This window comes from Macaca thibetana, chromosome 14 (assembly GCF_024542745.1).
Source record: "Macaca thibetana thibetana isolate TM-01 chromosome 14, ASM2454274v1, whole genome shotgun sequence".
In the NCBI taxonomy this organism is placed as follows: Eukaryota; Metazoa; Chordata; class Mammalia; order Primates; family Cercopithecidae; genus Macaca; species Macaca thibetana.
In genome coordinates, this window is record NC_065591.1 from 63,852,336 (window position 1) to 63,871,875 (window position 19,540).

Consider the following 19,540-nt stretch of genomic DNA (forward strand, 5'->3'; position numbering starts at 1 on the left):
AGCGGCCTCCTCCTTCCACCCCAGGCCTTTGTTTCTGTCCAGCTTAGGGTTCTAGGGCAGTCTGGGTGGGCTGACTCACCTTTCTTGATAGGTGCCAGGGATATAGTGTGGGAGGTTTTTTATAACCTAATCTGGAACAAGCTTGTCACATCTGTGGCATCTCCTAGGGGAACCAGTCCTTCAGAGGGACTCTCATGGTTGAGTCATAAAAATGTTTATCAGCAATTTCCTGACGACTGCTTGTAGGTTCGAGGAACATGGTAAGTACTGGACAGGTGCCTATTATTTCTTTGTGTTACAAACATTCCAATTACACTCTTTCAGTTGTTTTAAATATACAATAAAGGGCCTAGGTCTTGAATGTCTCAGCAGGCAACGTGGAAGGGCAGGGCAGTCCAGGCAACGAGAAAGCACAGCAAGTGACTTCAGAAGTAACATGATGTGGGGTGGAACTGCAAGCAGTTTTGTAAGTTAATCACTACAACTCCACAACCCAGGGATGACATGGATGTATTTCTCAGATGAGGATTCAAAGGGAGGGTCCAGAAAGGTACAAAGCTTGGGAAGATTACGTTTTTGGGCTGGTCAAAGAGGGAAGTGAAGCATGAGATCTGGTGGTGTGCCCTGGTGGCCATACGCAATCCTTCTGTAACAAGAAATATGTGCCATACTCGGGCAGAGCCAAACACGTGAGGTGGCAGAGCTTCCCCAGGGGAGTATGTGGCTTCAGAGGGTCAACTGGGACCAGGTGGACAGAAGCTGGGGACAGGTTCCTGGTCAGAAGGAGCTCTGAGAAAGCTGCCGGGTATGGGCAGGCTGACCTGTGCCCAGGAGAGGCTTCTTAGAGCAGGTCTGGGGAATGGCCTGCCCACCCCAGGGGTCAAAGGTCAAAGAGTATGGCTGTAATGAGCTATTCTATAGTTGTATTCCTAGTATGCTGTGGGCTACCAGAGAGCAGGTGCTGCAGCTTCCCTGTTTTACTTCAGGGCACATCCTAGAGCCCATGAGGGCCTGGCCTATGGGGCTATTCCCTAGAGATGGACAAGGGGCCAGGCCAAATTCTTTAATTTGACAAGCTGCGCTAAGCATCTACTTTGAGCAGGGTGCTGTGTCAGGAATTGGGAGTACAAAAATGATTAAGTCATGTTATCTCCCCTCAAGGAGCCTGCAGTCAATTGCTCCTGAACTGAGTCAGGCTAAGTAAAAACCAGCCAGTGTGTGAGCAATGGGCTGGGGTGGGGTGGGGGAAGGGCCAGAAGGGAAGGATTGCAGGCAGAGAGGGTGGCAGACAAATGCAGGCAGGAAATCAAGAGTATGTGCAGGGAGGCAGAGGCAGGCTGTTGTGGCTGGTGCATGCAGCACAAAGCAGGGAGCAGCAGGAGCAGGCCTGCATGCCAGGTTAGGGCAGCAAGGAACATGCAAAGGTTTTAAACGGGAGTGGCACTGTTAAGATACGTGTTTTGCAAAGATTACTCCAGCTGGTGAGGAGAACTGATTCTAGGGGAAGGAAGGGAGGCAGGGACACCAGTGAAGGAGCTGCCTGGTTCAGATGGGAGACACGGACACCCTGAGTTAGGGCAGTGATATTAGGAAGAGAGTGGCAAGGCCCGGTGTTTGATCCTTCATGGGTTGTAAGGGGTGAGGGGAAGGGAGGGGCCAAGGAAGCATCTGAGTTTCTATTTAAGAGATCAGTGAATGGTGGTCTCTACACAGATCAGAACACAGGAGATGGGCAGGCTGGGGAGGGGAGGGAGTCTGGTTCTGAATGTGCTGAATAGAGAGCTGGTTGCTTTTCTGAGGAGCATGGTGGGGCGTGGAGGTGCTGAGCTCCCAGGAGGTCTGCCCAACAGGGCAGGCAGCCTCCCGTCCTCAGGATCGAGAGCAGCTCTGGATTCTGGAAGAAAAGCCTCACTTTCAATGCCAAGGCTCTGGCTTGCAGGTTGTCCTGGTTTGGTTCCAGTGGCCCTAGACCAGACAGGCCATGGGGGCCTGAGCTGTGGGGCTGACGCTTTATCTCCTCCATTTGTAAGGTGGTAACTGTGCACCAGCCTTGCTAGAGGCCCTGCAGCTGGGGATCACACTGATAAATTCACTGTATTACTTTGCACAAATCAATATCCCAGCACTTACCAGGGGTTGATGTGACCAAAATTGGTTTCAGCCAATTCGTGAGGGTAATAAATGGCCATTTATCAAATCAATTCATTCTGCGGCACTTCTCTGGCTGCCCATCCTCATGGTACCCATGGGGTGCCAGGCTCCATCCAGCCAGTCCCTACCACACATGTGACGCTAGCTTGGAGAACTCAGGGAGGCCTGGCCTAGCCTCTAGATCTGCCTCCCTCTCCTGGACCTGCTTCAGTTTGAGGTCTCGAGGTGTTGGGTGCTGCTTGCCTACCATAAGTTCTGACCCAGAGAATGCTTCATGCTTCAGCTGGGCTAGCAGCTGCAACCACCAGGCTGCCTTATTCCCTCATGCTTGGGTTTAGAAGCCTCTGGGAGCTGGTCACAAGGACTGAACATGGCTCTGAACATTATCATTGTGATCCCCAGCTGCAGGGCTTCTCAGCAAGGTGGATACAGTAACTTCCTTACAAATGGAGGTTAAAAAGCACCAACCCCACAATCCAGGCATACCACACGACCAGGTAGGGCCTTCCCGGGGCAGTGGTATTTTAAACTTCAGCTGAGTGTCAGAATCACCTGAAGAGCCTGTTAACATACAGATCCCAGAAATTTTTATTCCACAGGTGTGGAATCAGCCTGAGATCTGAGTTTTAACAGGTTCCCAGATGATAGTGATGCTGCTGGTCCAGAGACAATGCTTTGAGAACCACTGTGTTGGGGGATACACCTTTGTCTTGGCCTGGCCTGGGGTTCCTCTTCCCTTGCCTCATCTATCTGAAATCAAGCCCAAGGAGTGGTGCTTCAGAGTTGGAGAACAAAGATGAGGCCACTGTGTTCAGCAGAACCTTAATTATCTGCTCGTGGGGTCTGCACAGGCTGGAGGGCCATTACATTAGGGGTTACACCAGAGGGCAGTCTGCCTCCCAAGGATCAAAGTATGGAAATAAGAGCTTCAGTGGTGGAGAAGACACTCAAAAGTTGTTCAGGATATTTTCTATAAATTTAGGCCAGCTGTTGACAAATTATCCGGAAGTGATAGAAGAGTCCCAGGTTGTCAGATGGGGACATAAGTTCTGGCTCAGCTGCTACATTGTTAGTGACAAACAAGCTCCTATCCCTCTCTGGGTCTCAATTCTCCCACTTGAAAAATGGGGTTGAGGGTAGCGGACCAGATGACGGTCAGAGTTAAATTCTATGCATAGGAAAGCAGCCTGGAGCAAGTGATTTAGGTATTTTGTATCTCAGCTTCCTCATCAGTAAAATGGAATTGAGCGGCACCAACCTCGGAGGATTGCTATAAGAATTAAATGACACATGACACGCAGAGAACTTAAAACAATGTCTGGCATATAGATAGTACTCAACAAATGCTAACTTTTAATATTATTAACAGTGCCTATCCAGTTTGGTGATGACAGGATGTACACCTCACTGCAGCAGAGCATGAACCACTCTGTCCTTTCTGGCATCCCACATACTCACCAGCACCCACTGTGGCGATGGCGCTCTCCTGGCCAATGATATGCTCCTTCAGCCGCTGCTCCAGGGGGAAGCGGCGCCGCTCCTCGGCCTCACGCTTCCGCTGCTTCTCTTGGTACTGTGTGGAGAGAGGGCAAATGGTTGAGGGCTGCTGGAACCATAGCACCATAGCTTCATTCTATCCCCCAACTCGGGGAAAACCAGGTCTGGGTCTCCAGCGGTCCTGCTTCATAGCTTTGGTTCATGGTCACTGGAGGCTGGTCCAGCCCTTTCTACTTTCCACTCAGGTGGCTGCCACTCAGGGCTCTCAGCTCACTCTGCTGGTAGAGTAAGTACTGCTAGCAGATTACCCTGGCTCTGGAGTCTGACAGAAGACCTGGGTCCAATCCCAGCTTTATCACTGACAAGATGTGCTTATCACCTGGAGCAAGTTGTTTCACCTCAGTTTTCTCATTAGCAAATTGGGGATTAAATATTAATATGACGATGTATGTAACAGGCCTAGCATCACGCTTGGCATGGAATAAGTGCTTAATAAGTATAAATTCCTCTTTCCTCTTGAAAAACGTTTCGATGTTCAAAAGAGAGCTATGAATACCCCCCATTTCAATGATGCTGTATTTCTATTAAACATAATTATTCAGCAATTGCTGCATGCCCAGCCTTGTGCATGGCCATGATGAAAGGGTGGGGCAGGGGAAGAAGCAGGACTATGCCCTGTCCCCTGGGAGGTTCCAGTTGATGCTGAAGGTCTGCCATGTCTGGCCCTGAGCTTCATCCACTTCACAAAAGGCAGCAGGAGAAGGCTAAGCTTGGTTACCCGTGCAGAGACCCGGGCTTGCCCTCAGGCATCTCAAAGTCAGGAGATGAGGCATGGCCTGCACAAAAATACTTCCCAACCATCTTCCTCAAGGGTGCCAAGCATGAATCTCCAGCACTGCATCTTTCACTAAAAAACACAAAAACCTACCTGAAAACAAGTTTGGTGAATGTCTGTAAGTCTGTCCCCTAAATCAACTATGAGCTCCCCGAGGACAGGCCCTATGTTTGACTCACTGCTATTTCTAGCATGCGTCCTGGCAATAGTGGGGCATCTGGTGAGTGTCTGCAAAAATGACAGATACAAAGAGAAGAGAATTAACAGCTAGATGGAGTGGTGCAGGAGTAGAGAAAGGAAGGACACATAAGTGTGGAACATCTATTGGGGGGCTTTCTGGGGAACAGGAGGCTTGAAGAAGCTGGAGGAGGACTGGGCCAGGAGGGAGCCGTGGGACTGTCTGGAGGACAGGCAGGGAGGAGTGAGGGCAGGGTCCTGATGGTAGAGTATTTGTGGAGGTTGGGAGCTGGAGGGGAAGGAAGCAGATCTTGAACCAGAAAGGAATGACCAGGTCTTCAGGAGGCTCCTTTTCCCCAAGCCTGTAACACTAACATCTTCCTGGAAAGACAGCTGTCAAAGTCAGGCCCTGTCACAAAAGTTGTGGTTGCAGATTGCTCTTGCAGGCAGAGAGGATAAAAAATACCTACTGCTTGGGCAGTGTTTTCCTGTTACAGTAGTGACCTTGACAGAAGTTAAAAAAAATAAATAGCAAACAATCCAATTTTGGCTGTTGCTATCAGTCTATAACTGAAAGCTCCCATCAGTCCTGGGGTTTCATACGGAGCAGTAATTCGGCGCCAATCCCAGCGGAGTGACACGTGCCGGCTGGAATCCAGAGTGTCACTGTGCAGCTCCCTCAGGCGCCACATACATCACTTGGCTCTGCCGACTTCAGCCATAGATCTGCTTTTTCCTCCTCCCTGCCCACCCAGCCCCATTCAGCACTAGGTCCACTGGGCTGGAGGCTCTGATGGTGAGATGCATACATACTGGCTGGGACAGTGCTGACTTGCAGTCAGGCAGACCATGGAAAGAGCCTGAAGGGACAGAAGCTGGCTTGCAAGGGTTTGTTGGGTCAGTTTCCTCACTTCCCTTCAGTGATGAGTCCCAGAGTATGCCTGCCTCTGGGCCTTCGCTGACACTATTACCCCACTACAAAGGTCTTCTCTCTTCCCACCAACCTCCAAGGTGGTACCGTCTAGGGAGTCTGTTGTAAGGCTTTGTGCCTACCCCAGGCCCTGGGACCTCTGGTGCACTGAAATAACTTCCTGTTTGTCTCTCCTTCCTGGACCATGAGGTCACTGGTTACAAGACTATGTTTATTCATCTCTATAGTTCCAGCGCCTAGCAAAGGGCCTGGCTCACAGCAGGCGTCAATTTGTGTTGCTAACTGAATAAAGGTGACTACCGTTTGCAGAATGGCTGCTGTATGCCAGGCACTGTACTCAGCACCTTACACACAGCGTCTGCTTTAATTATTTCAGCTGTCTCCATCTGAGGTTTGGCTCTTCTTTTGGCTCACAGTGAGGCAAGTTGTGCAGAAAAGCACACTTTGCTCCAGACAGACCTGAGTTCACCCCTCAACTTCATCTGCTTCCTAGCTAGCTGACCTTGGGGAAGTTAAGCTCCCAGAATCTTAGTTTTCCTCATTAAAACACAGGATAGTATTGATAGTTTTAGCTTGTAGGATCCTTGTGGAATGCCACAAGGTGAGGATTAAATGACATAATGCGTTAATATATAAGTTCTTAGCAGAGTCTCTGGCACATAGCATTAAGAGGTAGTCTGAGTGACCAAAATGGCTACCTTCTACCTAACCCTTATTAAGCCTTTGATAAATGTGACTCCTCTTCTCCTTCACTGCATTTTGATAACAGACTGTCTAATCTAGTGCCTTTTTTGTTTTTGGTACTGGAATCCTTTAACTAATGTAATTGTAGGTGGAATTCCACAGATGAAAGGAAGAGTTACTCTGGCTCAAGCAGAGGCCAGAAGCCAAGTCCACTTGGTTGCTACCACTGCCCCAGAGGCAGCTCTCAAGGCTCCATCTCTAGGAACCCTAGGTCTGCAGCGTGCAGTCTCAACACTCACCCGGCTCTAGAGGTGCCTCCACTGCCTGAGGCGGCTCATCTTTGCTGTCAGCTTTCCTTACATGATAGAGAATTCCACCTCTGGGTACTTTCCACCCATTGGTCTGTGGGGCCTCACAGAACGTATCTTTTCCCTTTGCCATAGGCAAAGTCTAACATAACTTTTCTTTCCACTTTGTTGATTTGGGTATGACCAGTGTGGCCTCCCTAAGTCTTCTGTGAGGAAACACTTCTACTTCCTGTGACTCTTCTTCAGTGTCATGGTTTTAGGTTGTTTGGTATTCCTGTTTATTTCTTGGGCAAAGGAAATGACTCTTGACTTCTGTGGAGGTGACAGGTGGGGTGGGGAAAGTTATACCGTGAACTGGTTAGTTTTCCAGGAGGTTTCTAGATGGTCTTGGGAAAGATTCAAACCATGGCCTAAATCTCAGCACATTCTGATTCTCCCCAGCCTGGTGTCCCAAATACCTATGCCAATTCAGAAAAACCTCGGAAAGTGGATCAGACTTCTTGATAAAAATGTAAAGGACACTGAGATTAAGCCAGGCAGGCAGAAGATTACTGCTTCATGTTCTTTTACCAATGCTTAACATAGAGTTTGTGCTAAAAAACATATGAAATGAATGATTGACTTTTCATATATATATATATATATATTTTGAGACAGAGTCTCACTCTGTCGCCAAGGCTGGAGTACAGTGGCACTGTGTTGGCTCACTGCAACCTCCGTCTCCCGGGTTCAAGCAATTCTCCTGCCTCAGCCTCCCAAGTAGCTGGGATTATAGGCGCCCGCCACCATGCCCGGCTAGTTTTTATATTTTTAGTAGAGATTGGTTTTCCCCATGTTGGCCAGGCTGGTCTTGAACTCCTGACCTCAGGTGATCCACCCATCTTGGCCTCCCAAAGTGCTGAGATTACAGGCGTGAGCCACCGCACCCAGCAATGATTGACTTTTAAAGACATGAGCCATGTGCCCAGCCTTATGAAAGGCTAGCCAGTGGAGTAAACTAGAGAAGGAAAAATATTTGATATGTATATATTCTATTTGAAGGAGAGGAGAAAGAAGGATGGGAGGAGCTTGGTAAGGGCTCTATAAATACAGGCTACTATTGTTCCTGTCTTTGGGGAGATGGGGAGGAAGGCTACAAAACCGAGTTCAAGGCTCTGCTCTGATAGGGATCCACTAGAGGAGAAGAGAAGGCAGGAATTCAGCCTGCAGAAGCAGAGGGCACTGAGCTGAGAGAGGTACTGTAAAGGAGCCACCCAGGAGAGCAGGAGTGGGAGACAGAGCATCTTGTTAATAAAAGCCACACACAATTAGCCTCAGAAGCCCTCACCTGGAGCCATCAGCAACCAGCTTCCCATGCTGCATCTTGGCTGGATAATCGCAGTCACTGGTTTCCATCAGTCTTGATTTAATATGGCACCCCTCCTGGCTGTGAGTGCATTTACAGGAAAGGGCTGGGAGGCCGAGGCGAAGCCTAGCTGGGCTCGCTCTGCTTAGAGGTAGGTGGCTGGGCTGAGTGGCTCTGCGGGGGAGGGTTACAGAAGGGATATGGCAGGCATCCCAACTGTTGGGCATCCCTCAGGGCAGAGGTCTGACAGTGAACCTGGCAGTGTGTTCACTGAGGGGGCAGCTGTGGTAGGGGTGGGGGGTAGGCAGAACAAAACCCTGGGCAAGAATGGGAAGGTAGGTATGGAGGGGGAAAAGAAGAGAGGCCAAGCTGCAGTTTGCCTCTCAAGGGGAGGTCAGGTCTATACAGTCCACCTGCTACTCATAAATAAACTCAGGTATGCCCCATGCTCCTGAGTCCCTGACTCAGATGGTAACTCACATCATAGTCGGGGCTTCTACCATGCCCTGAAATGGTATGACATAGAGGCCTGGGAAGGGAGGTCAACAAAGGGAATGAGGGGATAACAGATGAGATGGTCGGGGCAGGGATGATGATGGAGAAAGCCTGGAGGAGGGGAATGATAAAACAGGAGCCCAGGAGTGCCATCAAAGAAGTCTAGGGGATGTAGAGCACACGGGAACACAAGACTGGGAGATGAGAGAGGCACCCAAGGAATTTGAAAGTCTCTTAAACAAGTCCACAAAGTACACATCCCTGTAGAGGAAGGCTGAACACAAAGCAGGTGTCAGCCCCTTCACATCTGGTAATCACTAGGTCGGCATCCCAGATTCCATTCTCCTCTCTTCCAGTCCATCCTCCTTTTGCTGCTAAAGCCAATATTTTAAACATGTAAATCTGATCATGTCACTCCTCTGCAAATAGCTAGGTGGATCAGAGACAAGACTGATGAGAGAAGGTTAAGAAGGGCGAAGAGTGGCTAAAGTGAGAAAATGAGTTTGTGCTCATCTCAGGTGGAACTCCTGACCTCAGGTGATCCACCCGTCTTGGCCTCCCAAAGTGTTGGGATTACAGGCGTGAGCCACCATGCCCAGCAATGATTGACTTTTAAAGACATGAGCTATGTGCCCAGCCTTGTGAAAGGCTAGCCAGTGGAGTAAACTAGAGAAGAAAAATACTTGATATGTATATATTCTATTTGGAGGAGAGGAGAAAGAAGGATGGGAGGAGCTTGGTAAGGGCTCTACAAATACAGGCTACTACAGGCATCATATCAAAGGGATGTGATGTTGATTTATCTCATAACTGGTAGTCTTAACTTCGATCACTAGGTTAAGGTGGCAGCTGCCAGGTTTCTTCACTGTTATTTTTCCCTTTGTAATTAAAAAGTATCTTGTGGGGAGAGACTTTGACACTGTGTAAATATCCTGTTACTCCTCAAACTTCAACTCATTAATTTTAGCATTCATATTGGGACTGGCTGTTTTAATCCTCATAGCCCTATTAAGTTCAGAGTATCATCATCCCCATTACACAGAGATGAGGTAAATTCAAGCAAGGTTCCACTGGCAGCAAGTGTAGAGACAGAACACTAACCCTTGCAGTCTGATTCCAAAGCCTGCACCATCCACCTGGAGATAAGGAGAGACTTGCCTTCAGGGAGTTCAGTCTGTTTAGGAAGATGAGACTTAAAACAGAAATTTTCTATCTGTTAGAAGTATTAATGCTTCTAGTAAAGGGCAACTTGATACATTTATTGAAAATAAACCCCACAGGGTGTTCTTGCCAGAAATGCATAATCTTGAGTTTAATCACAATGAAACAGCAGATAAACCCAAATTGAGGGACATTCTACAAAATAACAAACCTGCACTTGTTAAAATGTCAAGGTCAGCTGGGCGCAGTGGCTCACACCAGTAATCCCAGCACTTTGGGAGACCGAGGTGGGCAGATCACGAGGTCAAGAGATCAAGACCATTCTGGCCAACATGGTGAAACCTTGTCTTTACTAAAAATACAAAAATTAGCTAGGCGTGGTAGTGGGCGCCTGTACTCCCAGCTACTCTGGAGGCTGAGGCAGGAGAATTTCTTGAACCCAGGAGGCGGACGTTGCAGTGAGCTGAGATCACACCACCGCACTCCAGCTTGGTGACAGGGTGAGACTCCATCTCAAAAAAAAAAAAAAAAAAAAAAAAAGTCAAGGTCATAAAAGTCAAGGAAAGACTGAGGAACCATTCCAGGTTATTATGTTTTATTTTTCTTTTTGATTTCCACATCATAACGTTTGGATCATTCCAGATTAAAGAAGGTTAAAGAGACATGACAACTGAATGCAACTTGGATTTTGAAACCGTCTTTTCTTGTAAGTAGAATTATTAGGACAACTTGTGAGATCGGAATAACATCTGTAGATTAGTTAGTATCAATATTAATGCCCTGATTTTGATGATTATACTGAGGTTCTATAAGAAAATGTCCTCGTTTTTTTAGGAGATGCATACAAATATTTAGGGGTAAAGGGACATCATGTGTAAACTTAAATCATTCAGAAAAAAATTATATATATATCCTTATAAGTATTAGTTATGTACATAAAAATAAAGCAAGTATGATAAGATGTTAACAGTTGGGAATCTAAGTGAAGGATTTATAGGAATTAATTGTACTATCTCTAAAATTATGCAAAAATAAAAGTTAAAAATATCAGGATAATGCCTACCCTTGGGGGATGAGTCAGGAAGGGAGTCTGAGGCAGGCTTTTGGGGTACTTCTAACAGTCTATTTCTCGATAAGGTATGTCTTATTTGTGAAAATAAAGTGAGCTGTACATTCCTGATATGTGTATCTTATACAAGTATATTTCAATAAAAAGCTTTTAAAAGTTAAAAAAAAGGCCAGGCATGGTGGCTCATGCCTATAATCCCAGCACTTTGGGAGGCCAAGGCGGGTGGATCACTTGAGGCCAGGAGTTTGAGACCAGCCTGGCCAACATGGTGAAACCTCGTCTCTACTAAAAATACAAAAATTAGCCGGTTGTGGTGTGGCCCCCTATAATCCCAGCTACTGGGGAGGCTGAGGCAGGAGAATCGCTTGAACCTGGAAGGCAGAGGTTGCAGTGAGCTGAGACTGCGTCACTGCACTCGAGCCTGGGCGACGCAGCAGGACTCCGTCTCAAAAAAAGAAAAAAATAAAAATAAATAAAAGTTAAAAAAAAAGGGAAAGAGAAAGTTGGTCCCTAAAAAGCACTTAGCACTGTCTGGCCCATACCATAGTAAGCCACAGGGCCAAGTACAGAGCCAGGCACATGGCAAGCTGGCACCTGTAATGAGAGGCAAAGCACGGAATGGGTTGAGCAAGGCCGAGGGGAGGAAGAACATAACCCTCCTACCCTCCTGTGTGCTCCTCCTCTCCCCTCCTGCAGGGCTGCACTCAGCTCTGAGAGGAGCACCCAGGCTCTCAGCCTGGAATGCGGGCCCAGGGGAGCATCACATCCCTAGCTGCCCCTGAAGCAAATGAAAAAATATAGAGATAGGAAATGTGCTTGTGATGCTGTCACTGGGATATGCAAATAAAATATATAGGATAGGCCTATCTGCCTAATATTCCTGCCAATGCATTCTTTGGGTGTGATTAAAATGAGTAATAAATTCCTCGTGAGTCTCAGTGCAGTGAGGATTGGGAGTGGAGATGCAGGCTGGCACGAGCACGTTCCCCTCAGCTGAATATTTATCATGGCATAGCTCCACATATTTTTGTTTTATCTGCTATCATGTCAACAGAGATGTATTTCTACCTCTCCTTCGTCTCTTAGTTAAGACATGAAAATGGTCCTGGCTTTAAGTATTAAACTCTCCATCTATTAAAATCCTTCAAAGTGAGATTACAGGCTACCTCCTCTTTGAAGCTTGCCCTGCTCTCTCTGCCAGGAGGTGATCCACGCTTTCTTGGAAACTCTACCAACTCTGCGAACCCTCCTAAGACAAATCAGTCTGCAGGTATCAGAGTTAAGAGTGCCTGCCTCTCCCCCCAGCAGACGGCAAACTCAGGGACGGGGCTGGGCCTCATCACCTCTGGATATTCTCAGGGGGTCTAAGGAGGCTTCGGCGCAGAGAATGCTGAAAGAACTGAGGAAGCCAACAGTGAGGGACACATCATTCAGACCACTTAATGTGACAGAGATTCTAGGGTAAATGACGCATTTTAAAGGGCAGAATTAAATAAAAAATTAGGCTTATGGATAATTTTAAATGGAAAAATCACCAATAATATTAAGTGAATAAAAAGCAAATTCCAAATATAGAATAGGATCGTAACTCCTTCGGGCCAAGTAGGAAACAAAAGTGTCTGATAATCAAGCACATAATAATATAAGAGGGAATGGGGGGCCCTGTGGCTGGACAGTGCACACTCCCAATCTCCAAGGCATTACAATCACATTTTTGGAAAACTCTGGGTGGCTATATAAAATGTGGCTGCCAGTTTGAGAAATCCTGGTATATATGGTGGACTGTCAACCACAATTTTTTTAAAAAGGCCATCTATATAACTATACATAGATATGATCCAGAGAAGGCTAATACCATATCGTAAGAGGAAACCTATTGTTCAATTCCTAATAGTCACTTATAACAACTTGGTTTTCTGTAAATCATCTGCTTGCTTTCCTGCGGCTTCAGTTTTCCCATCTGTGAAAGAGGGGTAACAAGAACTATTTCACAGATTTGCTACAGGATTAGAAAAAATATATATTTGAGCACGTGGCACAGTACCTAGATGCATTTGATAAAAACAGTATCTATTATTGTTATAATTAATTAAAAATATTAATAGTGGTTATGTCTTGGTAGGAGGGCTACAGTCTTTGAATTAAATTCAGCTCAGTTGTCATCTCTTCCAGGAGGTCTTCCTTGATAAGTTATACCACTGATGACTCAGTGGTGTCATGGTTTACTTGCCTGTCTCCCTATCAGACTGTAGCTCCTTCAGTGTTTTACTCACTGTAGCTCCTTGAGTGTTTTACTCATCAGTCTTCTTCCCATCTAGCCCAGAGTCTGGCACATAGATGTCATTCATAAATATGTACTATATTATTTCTCTTTATTTTACTTTTCTGTATCTCTAAAACTTCTATAATGGGACATATGACTTTAATACAAGTTTTCTATGAGCATAATTTGACTACAGAGTGGTAGGTGGAGGTGGAGGAGGCTGAGCTGGGTGGCAGGGGGATTGTGAGCGGACAGAAGGGGAGCCAGATAAGATCAGAGTGATAGCAACCCATGTCTAGACAAAGAGCCAGGAGATGAAGCCCAGGCTGGAGCTTCAGCAGCCTCCAGGCCTGAGTCATTATGTTACAGATGCAGGGCCTGAACTCAGAGGCAGTTGCTTCTTACTTACTGGCAGAGGGAGAAGAAACCAGGTATAAAATGGTGTTCTTCCCACAAAAGCCTGCCTCACAATTTTGAAGAGGAAGCTTTTTGCAGTTTGGAGGAAAAATGCAGAACAGAATGAATGGGTGACCAAGTAGATGCTGAACAACTGAGAGAAAGCCAATGCTGCTGACATCCAGGGAGGGCTGAGGGGTGCTTCATATAGGTAGAATTTGATGGGACAGCAAAGCAATTAGGTGGAGATGCTCAGTGGACACATTCAGAATGGAGAAAGTCCAGACTGGATGCACAGAGGTGACAACAGATGAAATGGTCTTCCAGCTGAGAGCTACGGAATCCCTGGACTGGCTCCAAGTGGTTTTCTTAGCCTCTAAGGCAGCGCCTCCATGGTGGGACAGCTGTGTTAGGGCTCTTCCCTGAAGCTGCTGCCCAATAAGCCTACCCACTGTGGCTCTGCCATGGAACAAATCTCATTCCTTCTCACCCAGAGCTGTTCCTGTGCTCTTCCTCTTCTGGCCAGATGTCCTATTACCATCAGCTTTCTCTCGTGGCACAGTTCCTCTTGCCACCCTACTGCCCTTCTCTGCACAGATTCTAAGAGATCAATGTCTACTTCGAATATGGTATCTATAATTGCTCTCCATGCTCCAGAAGGGTCTGACTGGCACAGGGGATTGCAGCTGCCATTTGTTCACTCTGGACATTAGCCCTGTAACAATGTGGCCAACATCAAGCCACTTCCCTTGGGTAGCTAAATTTTGTGAAGGGTCCTTCAGTGGGCCTAACCCTCCACCAGCACTGGCACTAAGGGGGCCTGTTCTCTTTCTTCAGTGGCCAGATCACTGCCTGCTCTGTCACACAAGCTCAAAAGCCACAGGTACTCTTGGCCAAGTCCAGGGCTGGTCTCTCAGGGGAAAGGCACTGGGCTTGAAAGGGGAGCTGAGGATGAGAGTGCAGTCCCTAAGGTTAGGCGCAACAGTGCTGAGGGATTTCCTTAAGGCACTTGGGGAAGTTGACCCAACCTCCCGACCTGCTCCTAGGATAGAAAAATCTGAACAAAAGGAGAGAAGCACTTGCCCTCTGAAATTTAGTAGTTCTTTCTGGTCACAAGGGCCCCTGGGGATGGGTTGTGAAAAACTAGTCACCCTTCCTAATTCCTTCCTTTCTCCAGGAGAAACTACTGCAAGACAGTTACTAAAATTACCAGGGAGGCAAACTCTGTATGGTTGATGTTGATTATCAAATATTTCCAGCTCTCCCGTTCTAGGCACATGGTAGGATTACTCTTCCTGGCCCCCTTATGATTGGTTTGGAACATGGGATTAGTTCTGGCCAATGAATAGTGAGTGGACGGAAAGGATCCTCCTTCTAGGCTGAGCATTTAACTGTGGATGTAAGACCCTTCAGAGCATCCTTTTCCCTCTGGCAAGCAACCAGCAACATTCCAGTGGGTGGCTGCTCTGCCTGCTGGGATCTCTAAGTGCCTAGGATAAATAGAGCCTGCCCTCATCCACAACCACAAGGAACATGCAACATAAGGCAAAAATAAATCTTATTTTGTTTCGTTTTAAACCACTGAAATTTGGGGTTGTTACAATAGCATAATCTAGCTTATCCTGACTGATCCATATACAATCATACGTTGCCTAGAACCTCAGAAACCATTTAGTACAATGTTTTCATATCACAGAAGACTGAGTTTTAATGAGGGGAAGTGCTAGCCCAAGCTCACATGGGCAGTGAGTGGTGAAGCTAGGATCAGAACCCACATCTCTTCAGTCTCATTCCAGGGAGCTAAGTGCTTGGACTTAAGACAGAGAATATTTGCCACTAGGTGGGACCTGCCACACTGAATCATCTCAAGGTACTTCGGCCAATTTGTGGATAACAGACTCCTTGATGCTGGAAAGGGCACAAGAGTAAAAGTAAAAAACCTGGTCTTTGCAGTCCCTGTCCTGCCACTGAACCTACCACATGACCTGTAGTCAAGCCTATTATGTTCAGTTTTGATGCTAACTCACTCTGGGACCAAAGGCAAGCCACATTACAGCCCTAGGCTCCAGTTTCTCCAGGAGTAAAATAAGTCAGCTGATTTAGGTTTCAGAGATTGAAACTTGTGGCAACAGCAGAGTCCCCTCAGAGACCTCCCCAGGAGGGAAGGGCAGGCCACATGGGCAGTGCTCTAGTCCGTCTCTCTCCTTCTACTCGAACAACTCAATTTTCCTCTGATTTATTGGCTTATGCTTTTGTAAGATTTCCCATCACTGGACTTGATTTCTAAAGTCCCTGCTAGCTCTCAGATTTTGTGATTCTAGTTCTAGTTCTGTCCAGTAGTTCCTGAGTTACTTAGCCCTGTTTTCAGGGAGTTCAAAAGTTTGGTTGGGAAGACAGAATTAGAATGGAGGATTTTTTGGCTCAGATTCTATACTAGGCTTTCTGGAGTTTGCGTGGAGGGGAGGGGAGGGGTGAAGGAATAGTTCTAGAAAGAGTGATGCTGGGAAAAGATAGTTTGATGAGGCTGTAGAATACATGAGGCCTAGGAAAAATACGACTAAAATCTTTGCTTGGGCTAAAGATTTTGTCTGGCTAGCACCCCCTCCTCTGAAAAGGACCTGGGAGACCCATCACTTCATACACCAAATTTAAAGGTAATGCTCAGCAGCCAGAAGTGGCCAAGGCCACTCCCTGGTCATGACAGGCGCAGCTTCCTATTCTTGATGAGACTGGGGGCTGGATTTGTATTTAAACAGATAATAATCACCTAAGGAGAAGTGGCCTTTGGTGTAAAGCCTGACATAATTTAATGAGTGAAGGATTAAATGATGCGTGGAGTGTCCACAGGCCTCCTCCCTTCCCTGAGACTTACCTTGGTTTCAGAAGTCCTCAGAAGCTTCATCACTTCCCCTTCTCGGGCATAATCCAAGGGCGTGTGTCCCATTTCATTCCTCTGCAGGGGGTTGGCTCCTGCAAGAGAAGAAGGATAAATAGTCAGAGGCTCTATGAATGATCAGTGGAACCTCAGCCTTCCCTTGGAGGTGGCTTAGGGCTCTGATTTCTATGTTGGGAATGTCCATGGACACCTACAAATGGTGGAAAAACATGGGACTGGGGCTCCTACACGTGCATGCACACATGTTCCATAACATACTCCATACACATAGATGCATTGTAAATACACAAATACACACAGCTGAACATGCTAACACAGTATGCCAAACAACTACACAGGTTAATATACTCCAGCACAAATACATGTAAACACACAATTTCATACATGTATTCATTAAAATGTCCCTATTTTCCGGGTTTACGCCATTCTCCTGCCTCAGCCTCCCGAGTCGCTGGGAGTACAGGCACCCACCACCACGCCCGGCTAATTTTTTGGAGAGATGGGGTTTCACCATGTTAGTCAGGATGGTCTCAATCTCCTGACCTCATGATCTGCCCGCCTGAAGCCAAGGTAAGTCTCAGGGAAGGGAGGAGGCCTGTGGACGCTCCATGCATCATTTAATCCTTCACTCATTAAATTATGTCAGGCTTTACACCAAAGGCCACTTCTCCTTAGGTGATTATTATCTGTTTAAATACAAATCCAGCCCCCAGTCTCCTCAAGAATAGGAAGCTGCCCCCATCAGCGTACAGATAAACATTCATTCATGAAGCCATACAAAGGGTTCCTTTCTAAAGCAGAGAATATCCCAAATAACAATTAAATGGTTCCCCTTCTTTCTGTTTTCTGCTGCTCTCCTTTTATGCGCTCTTACCTCTGGGCATTTCCTATCTGTCTGAGTCAGCTGAGACCTCTGCAAGGGCATGGGCACCACCAGCAACCTGTCTATGCCACTCTAGCTGTTGGTGGTTGAGTGTGTGTGGCTGAGCATTTCCTCCAATCATTAGTTCCTGTGACTTAAGGACAAAGACTTTGAGTATGACAAAAAGAAGGGGTTAGCTTGGGGCCATGTATCTACCTTGTCTCTAAGTACTGGCAGCTGACAAGCCGGTATAAAGTGTCTACCTTGTGCCAGCCCTGGCAGTTATGGAGGAAAGGTCACTCTGACTCTCTGTGCTGTCACAGCCTTCCCAAAGCCCACATCTAAGCACCTCACTCTCTTCTTCAGAAACCACCCATTCTATTCAAGTCGGCAGACCCTGAATGAATGGGGCCTGAGGATGCAGAAGAATCAGATCTGGCCCTGCCCTAAAGGTACTCCTCTCATGGCAGGAAGACAGAAACATAATTAGAAAACTGCTTTGTACACAGCAGATGCTCAATAAATGTGTGTTACACAGAACATTAAGGTAATAATTATCTAGTATTTTTTGAGCTTTTCTCTTGCTCAGGAAGTACTGTCTGCATAATAGAAGGTTAAGACTCAGTCCCTGCCAAAGGATATAATGGGCTGGCTGGGAAACCAATTAGCACAGGGTATGGCTCAGGGTGGGTGTCCAACCACTGTTGATGGACAGTAAAAACCAGTGTTTCTCAATCTAGTATGTGAAAACATTTATATCATGATACAGAAGTATTCCTATTCTACTTAAAAAGTTTTTTTAATTAAAAAAAATTTTTTTGGCCGGGTTCAGTGGCTCACGCTCATAATCTCAGCACTTTGGGAGGCCGAAGCAGGCAGATCACAAGGTCAGGAGATTGAGACCATCCTGGCTAACACGGTGAAACCCTGTCTTTCCAAAAAATTAGCTGGGCGTGGTGGTGGGTGCCTGTAGTCCCAGCTACTCGGGAGGCTGAGGCGGGAGAATGGCGTGAACCTGGGAGGCGGAACTTGCAGTGAGCGGAGATTGCACCACTGCACTCCAGCCTGGGTGACAGAGCGAGACTCCGTCTCAAAAACAAAAACAAAAACAAAAAAAACAAATGTTTAGGAGACAGGGTCTCACTATGTTGCCCAGGCTAGTCTTGAATTCCCGGGCTCAAACAATCCTCCTGCCTTGGCCTCCCAAAGTGCTGGAATTACAGGCGTGGGGCCACCACACCCAGCCACAAGTCTCTACTTCTTCTTTTCTTACTTTTTTATTTTTATTTTTTTTTTTGAGACAGGGTCTCACTCTGTTGCCCAAGCTAGAGTGCAGTGGCGCGATCTCTGCTCATTGCAACCTCCACCTCCTGGGATCAAGCAATTCTCCACCTCAGCCTCCTGATCACAGGCATGTGCCATGATGCCCGGCTAATTTTTGTATTTTTAGTAGAGATGGGTGTTTCACCATGTTGGCCAGGCTGGTCTCAAACCCCTGACCTCAGGTCCTTCCACTTTGGCCTCCCAAAGTGCTGGGATTACAGGTGTGAGTTACCATGTCCAGCCACAGTCTCTACTTCTTAAAAGACCCTATCAACTTATGAACAACAGTAACAATTTATTAAGCATTTACATGTGGCTGTCTGCCTGAGTGGCAGAGGAAGTGGATAAAGCTCTATAGAGATGTGGGAGGTAGAGGGGGAAGGGGCAGGCCATAGGAAATACAATCCAGGTGAAGGAAACTTTTATTATCAATAAGAAAAAACTAATTTTTTTACACAGTATTATCTTCTAACAGGAATTTAGTGCAGAATATTGACAAATACATTGTTTTTTATTAAGATACAATTCACATACCATAAAATTAAACCTTTCAAAGTATACAATTCAAGGCCGGGCACAGTAGTTCATGCCTGTAATCCCAGCACTTTGGGAGGCCGAGGTGGGCAGATCACTTCAGGCCAGGAGTTCGAGACCAGCCTGGCCAACATGGTGAAACCCCATCTCTACTAAAAAAAAAAAAAAAATTAGCCGGGCATGGGGGCACATGCTGGTAATCCCAGCTACTTGGAAGGCTGAAGCACGAGAACTGCGTGAACCCAGGAGGCAGAGGTTGCAGTGACCTGGGATCATGCCGCTGCACTCCAGCCTGGGCAACAGACTTGTCTAAAAAATGGAAAGGAAAGGAAAAAGGAAAGGAAAGGAGGTATACAATTCAGTGGTTTAAAATATACCATTCCAGAACATTTTCACCCTCCTCCAAAAGAAATCCCCTATCTATTATCAGACACTCCCCCTACCCCCAGCCCTGACAAACATTAGTTTACTTTCTGTCTATGGATTTGCCTATTCTGGATACTTCCTATGAATGGAGTTGTATAATATGTGGCCTTTTGTGTCTGACTTCTTCAAGCTTACCAGAATGTTTTCAAGGTTCATCCATGTGGTAGCATGGCTGAATAATACTCCA

The 19,540-nt window shown here is 46.7% G+C and overlaps 2 protein-coding genes across 6 annotated transcripts in view; both read right to left on the reverse strand.

The window, feature by feature from the left end:
* The window catches only part of LAMTOR1 (late endosomal/lysosomal adaptor, MAPK and MTOR activator 1), a 282,658-nt gene that overhangs the window by 262,737 nt on the left and 381 nt on the right, over window positions 1-19,540 (reverse strand). The window lies entirely within an intron of this gene.
* Window positions 1-19,540, reverse strand: part of CLPB (caseinolytic mitochondrial matrix peptidase chaperone subunit B) — a 149,174-nt gene that overhangs the window by 19,983 nt on the left and 109,651 nt on the right. For all 5 annotated transcript variants that reach the window (XM_050756153.1, XM_050756156.1, XM_050756154.1 and 2 more), the window contains 2 exons: window positions 16,185-16,282; window positions 3,610-3,724 (listed from right to left, as the gene is read on the reverse strand). In XM_050756153.1, coding sequence (XP_050612110.1) covers window positions 3,610-3,724; window positions 16,185-16,282 — 213 coding nt within the window. The remainder of the gene's footprint in view (window positions 1-3,609; window positions 3,725-16,184; window positions 16,283-19,540) is intronic.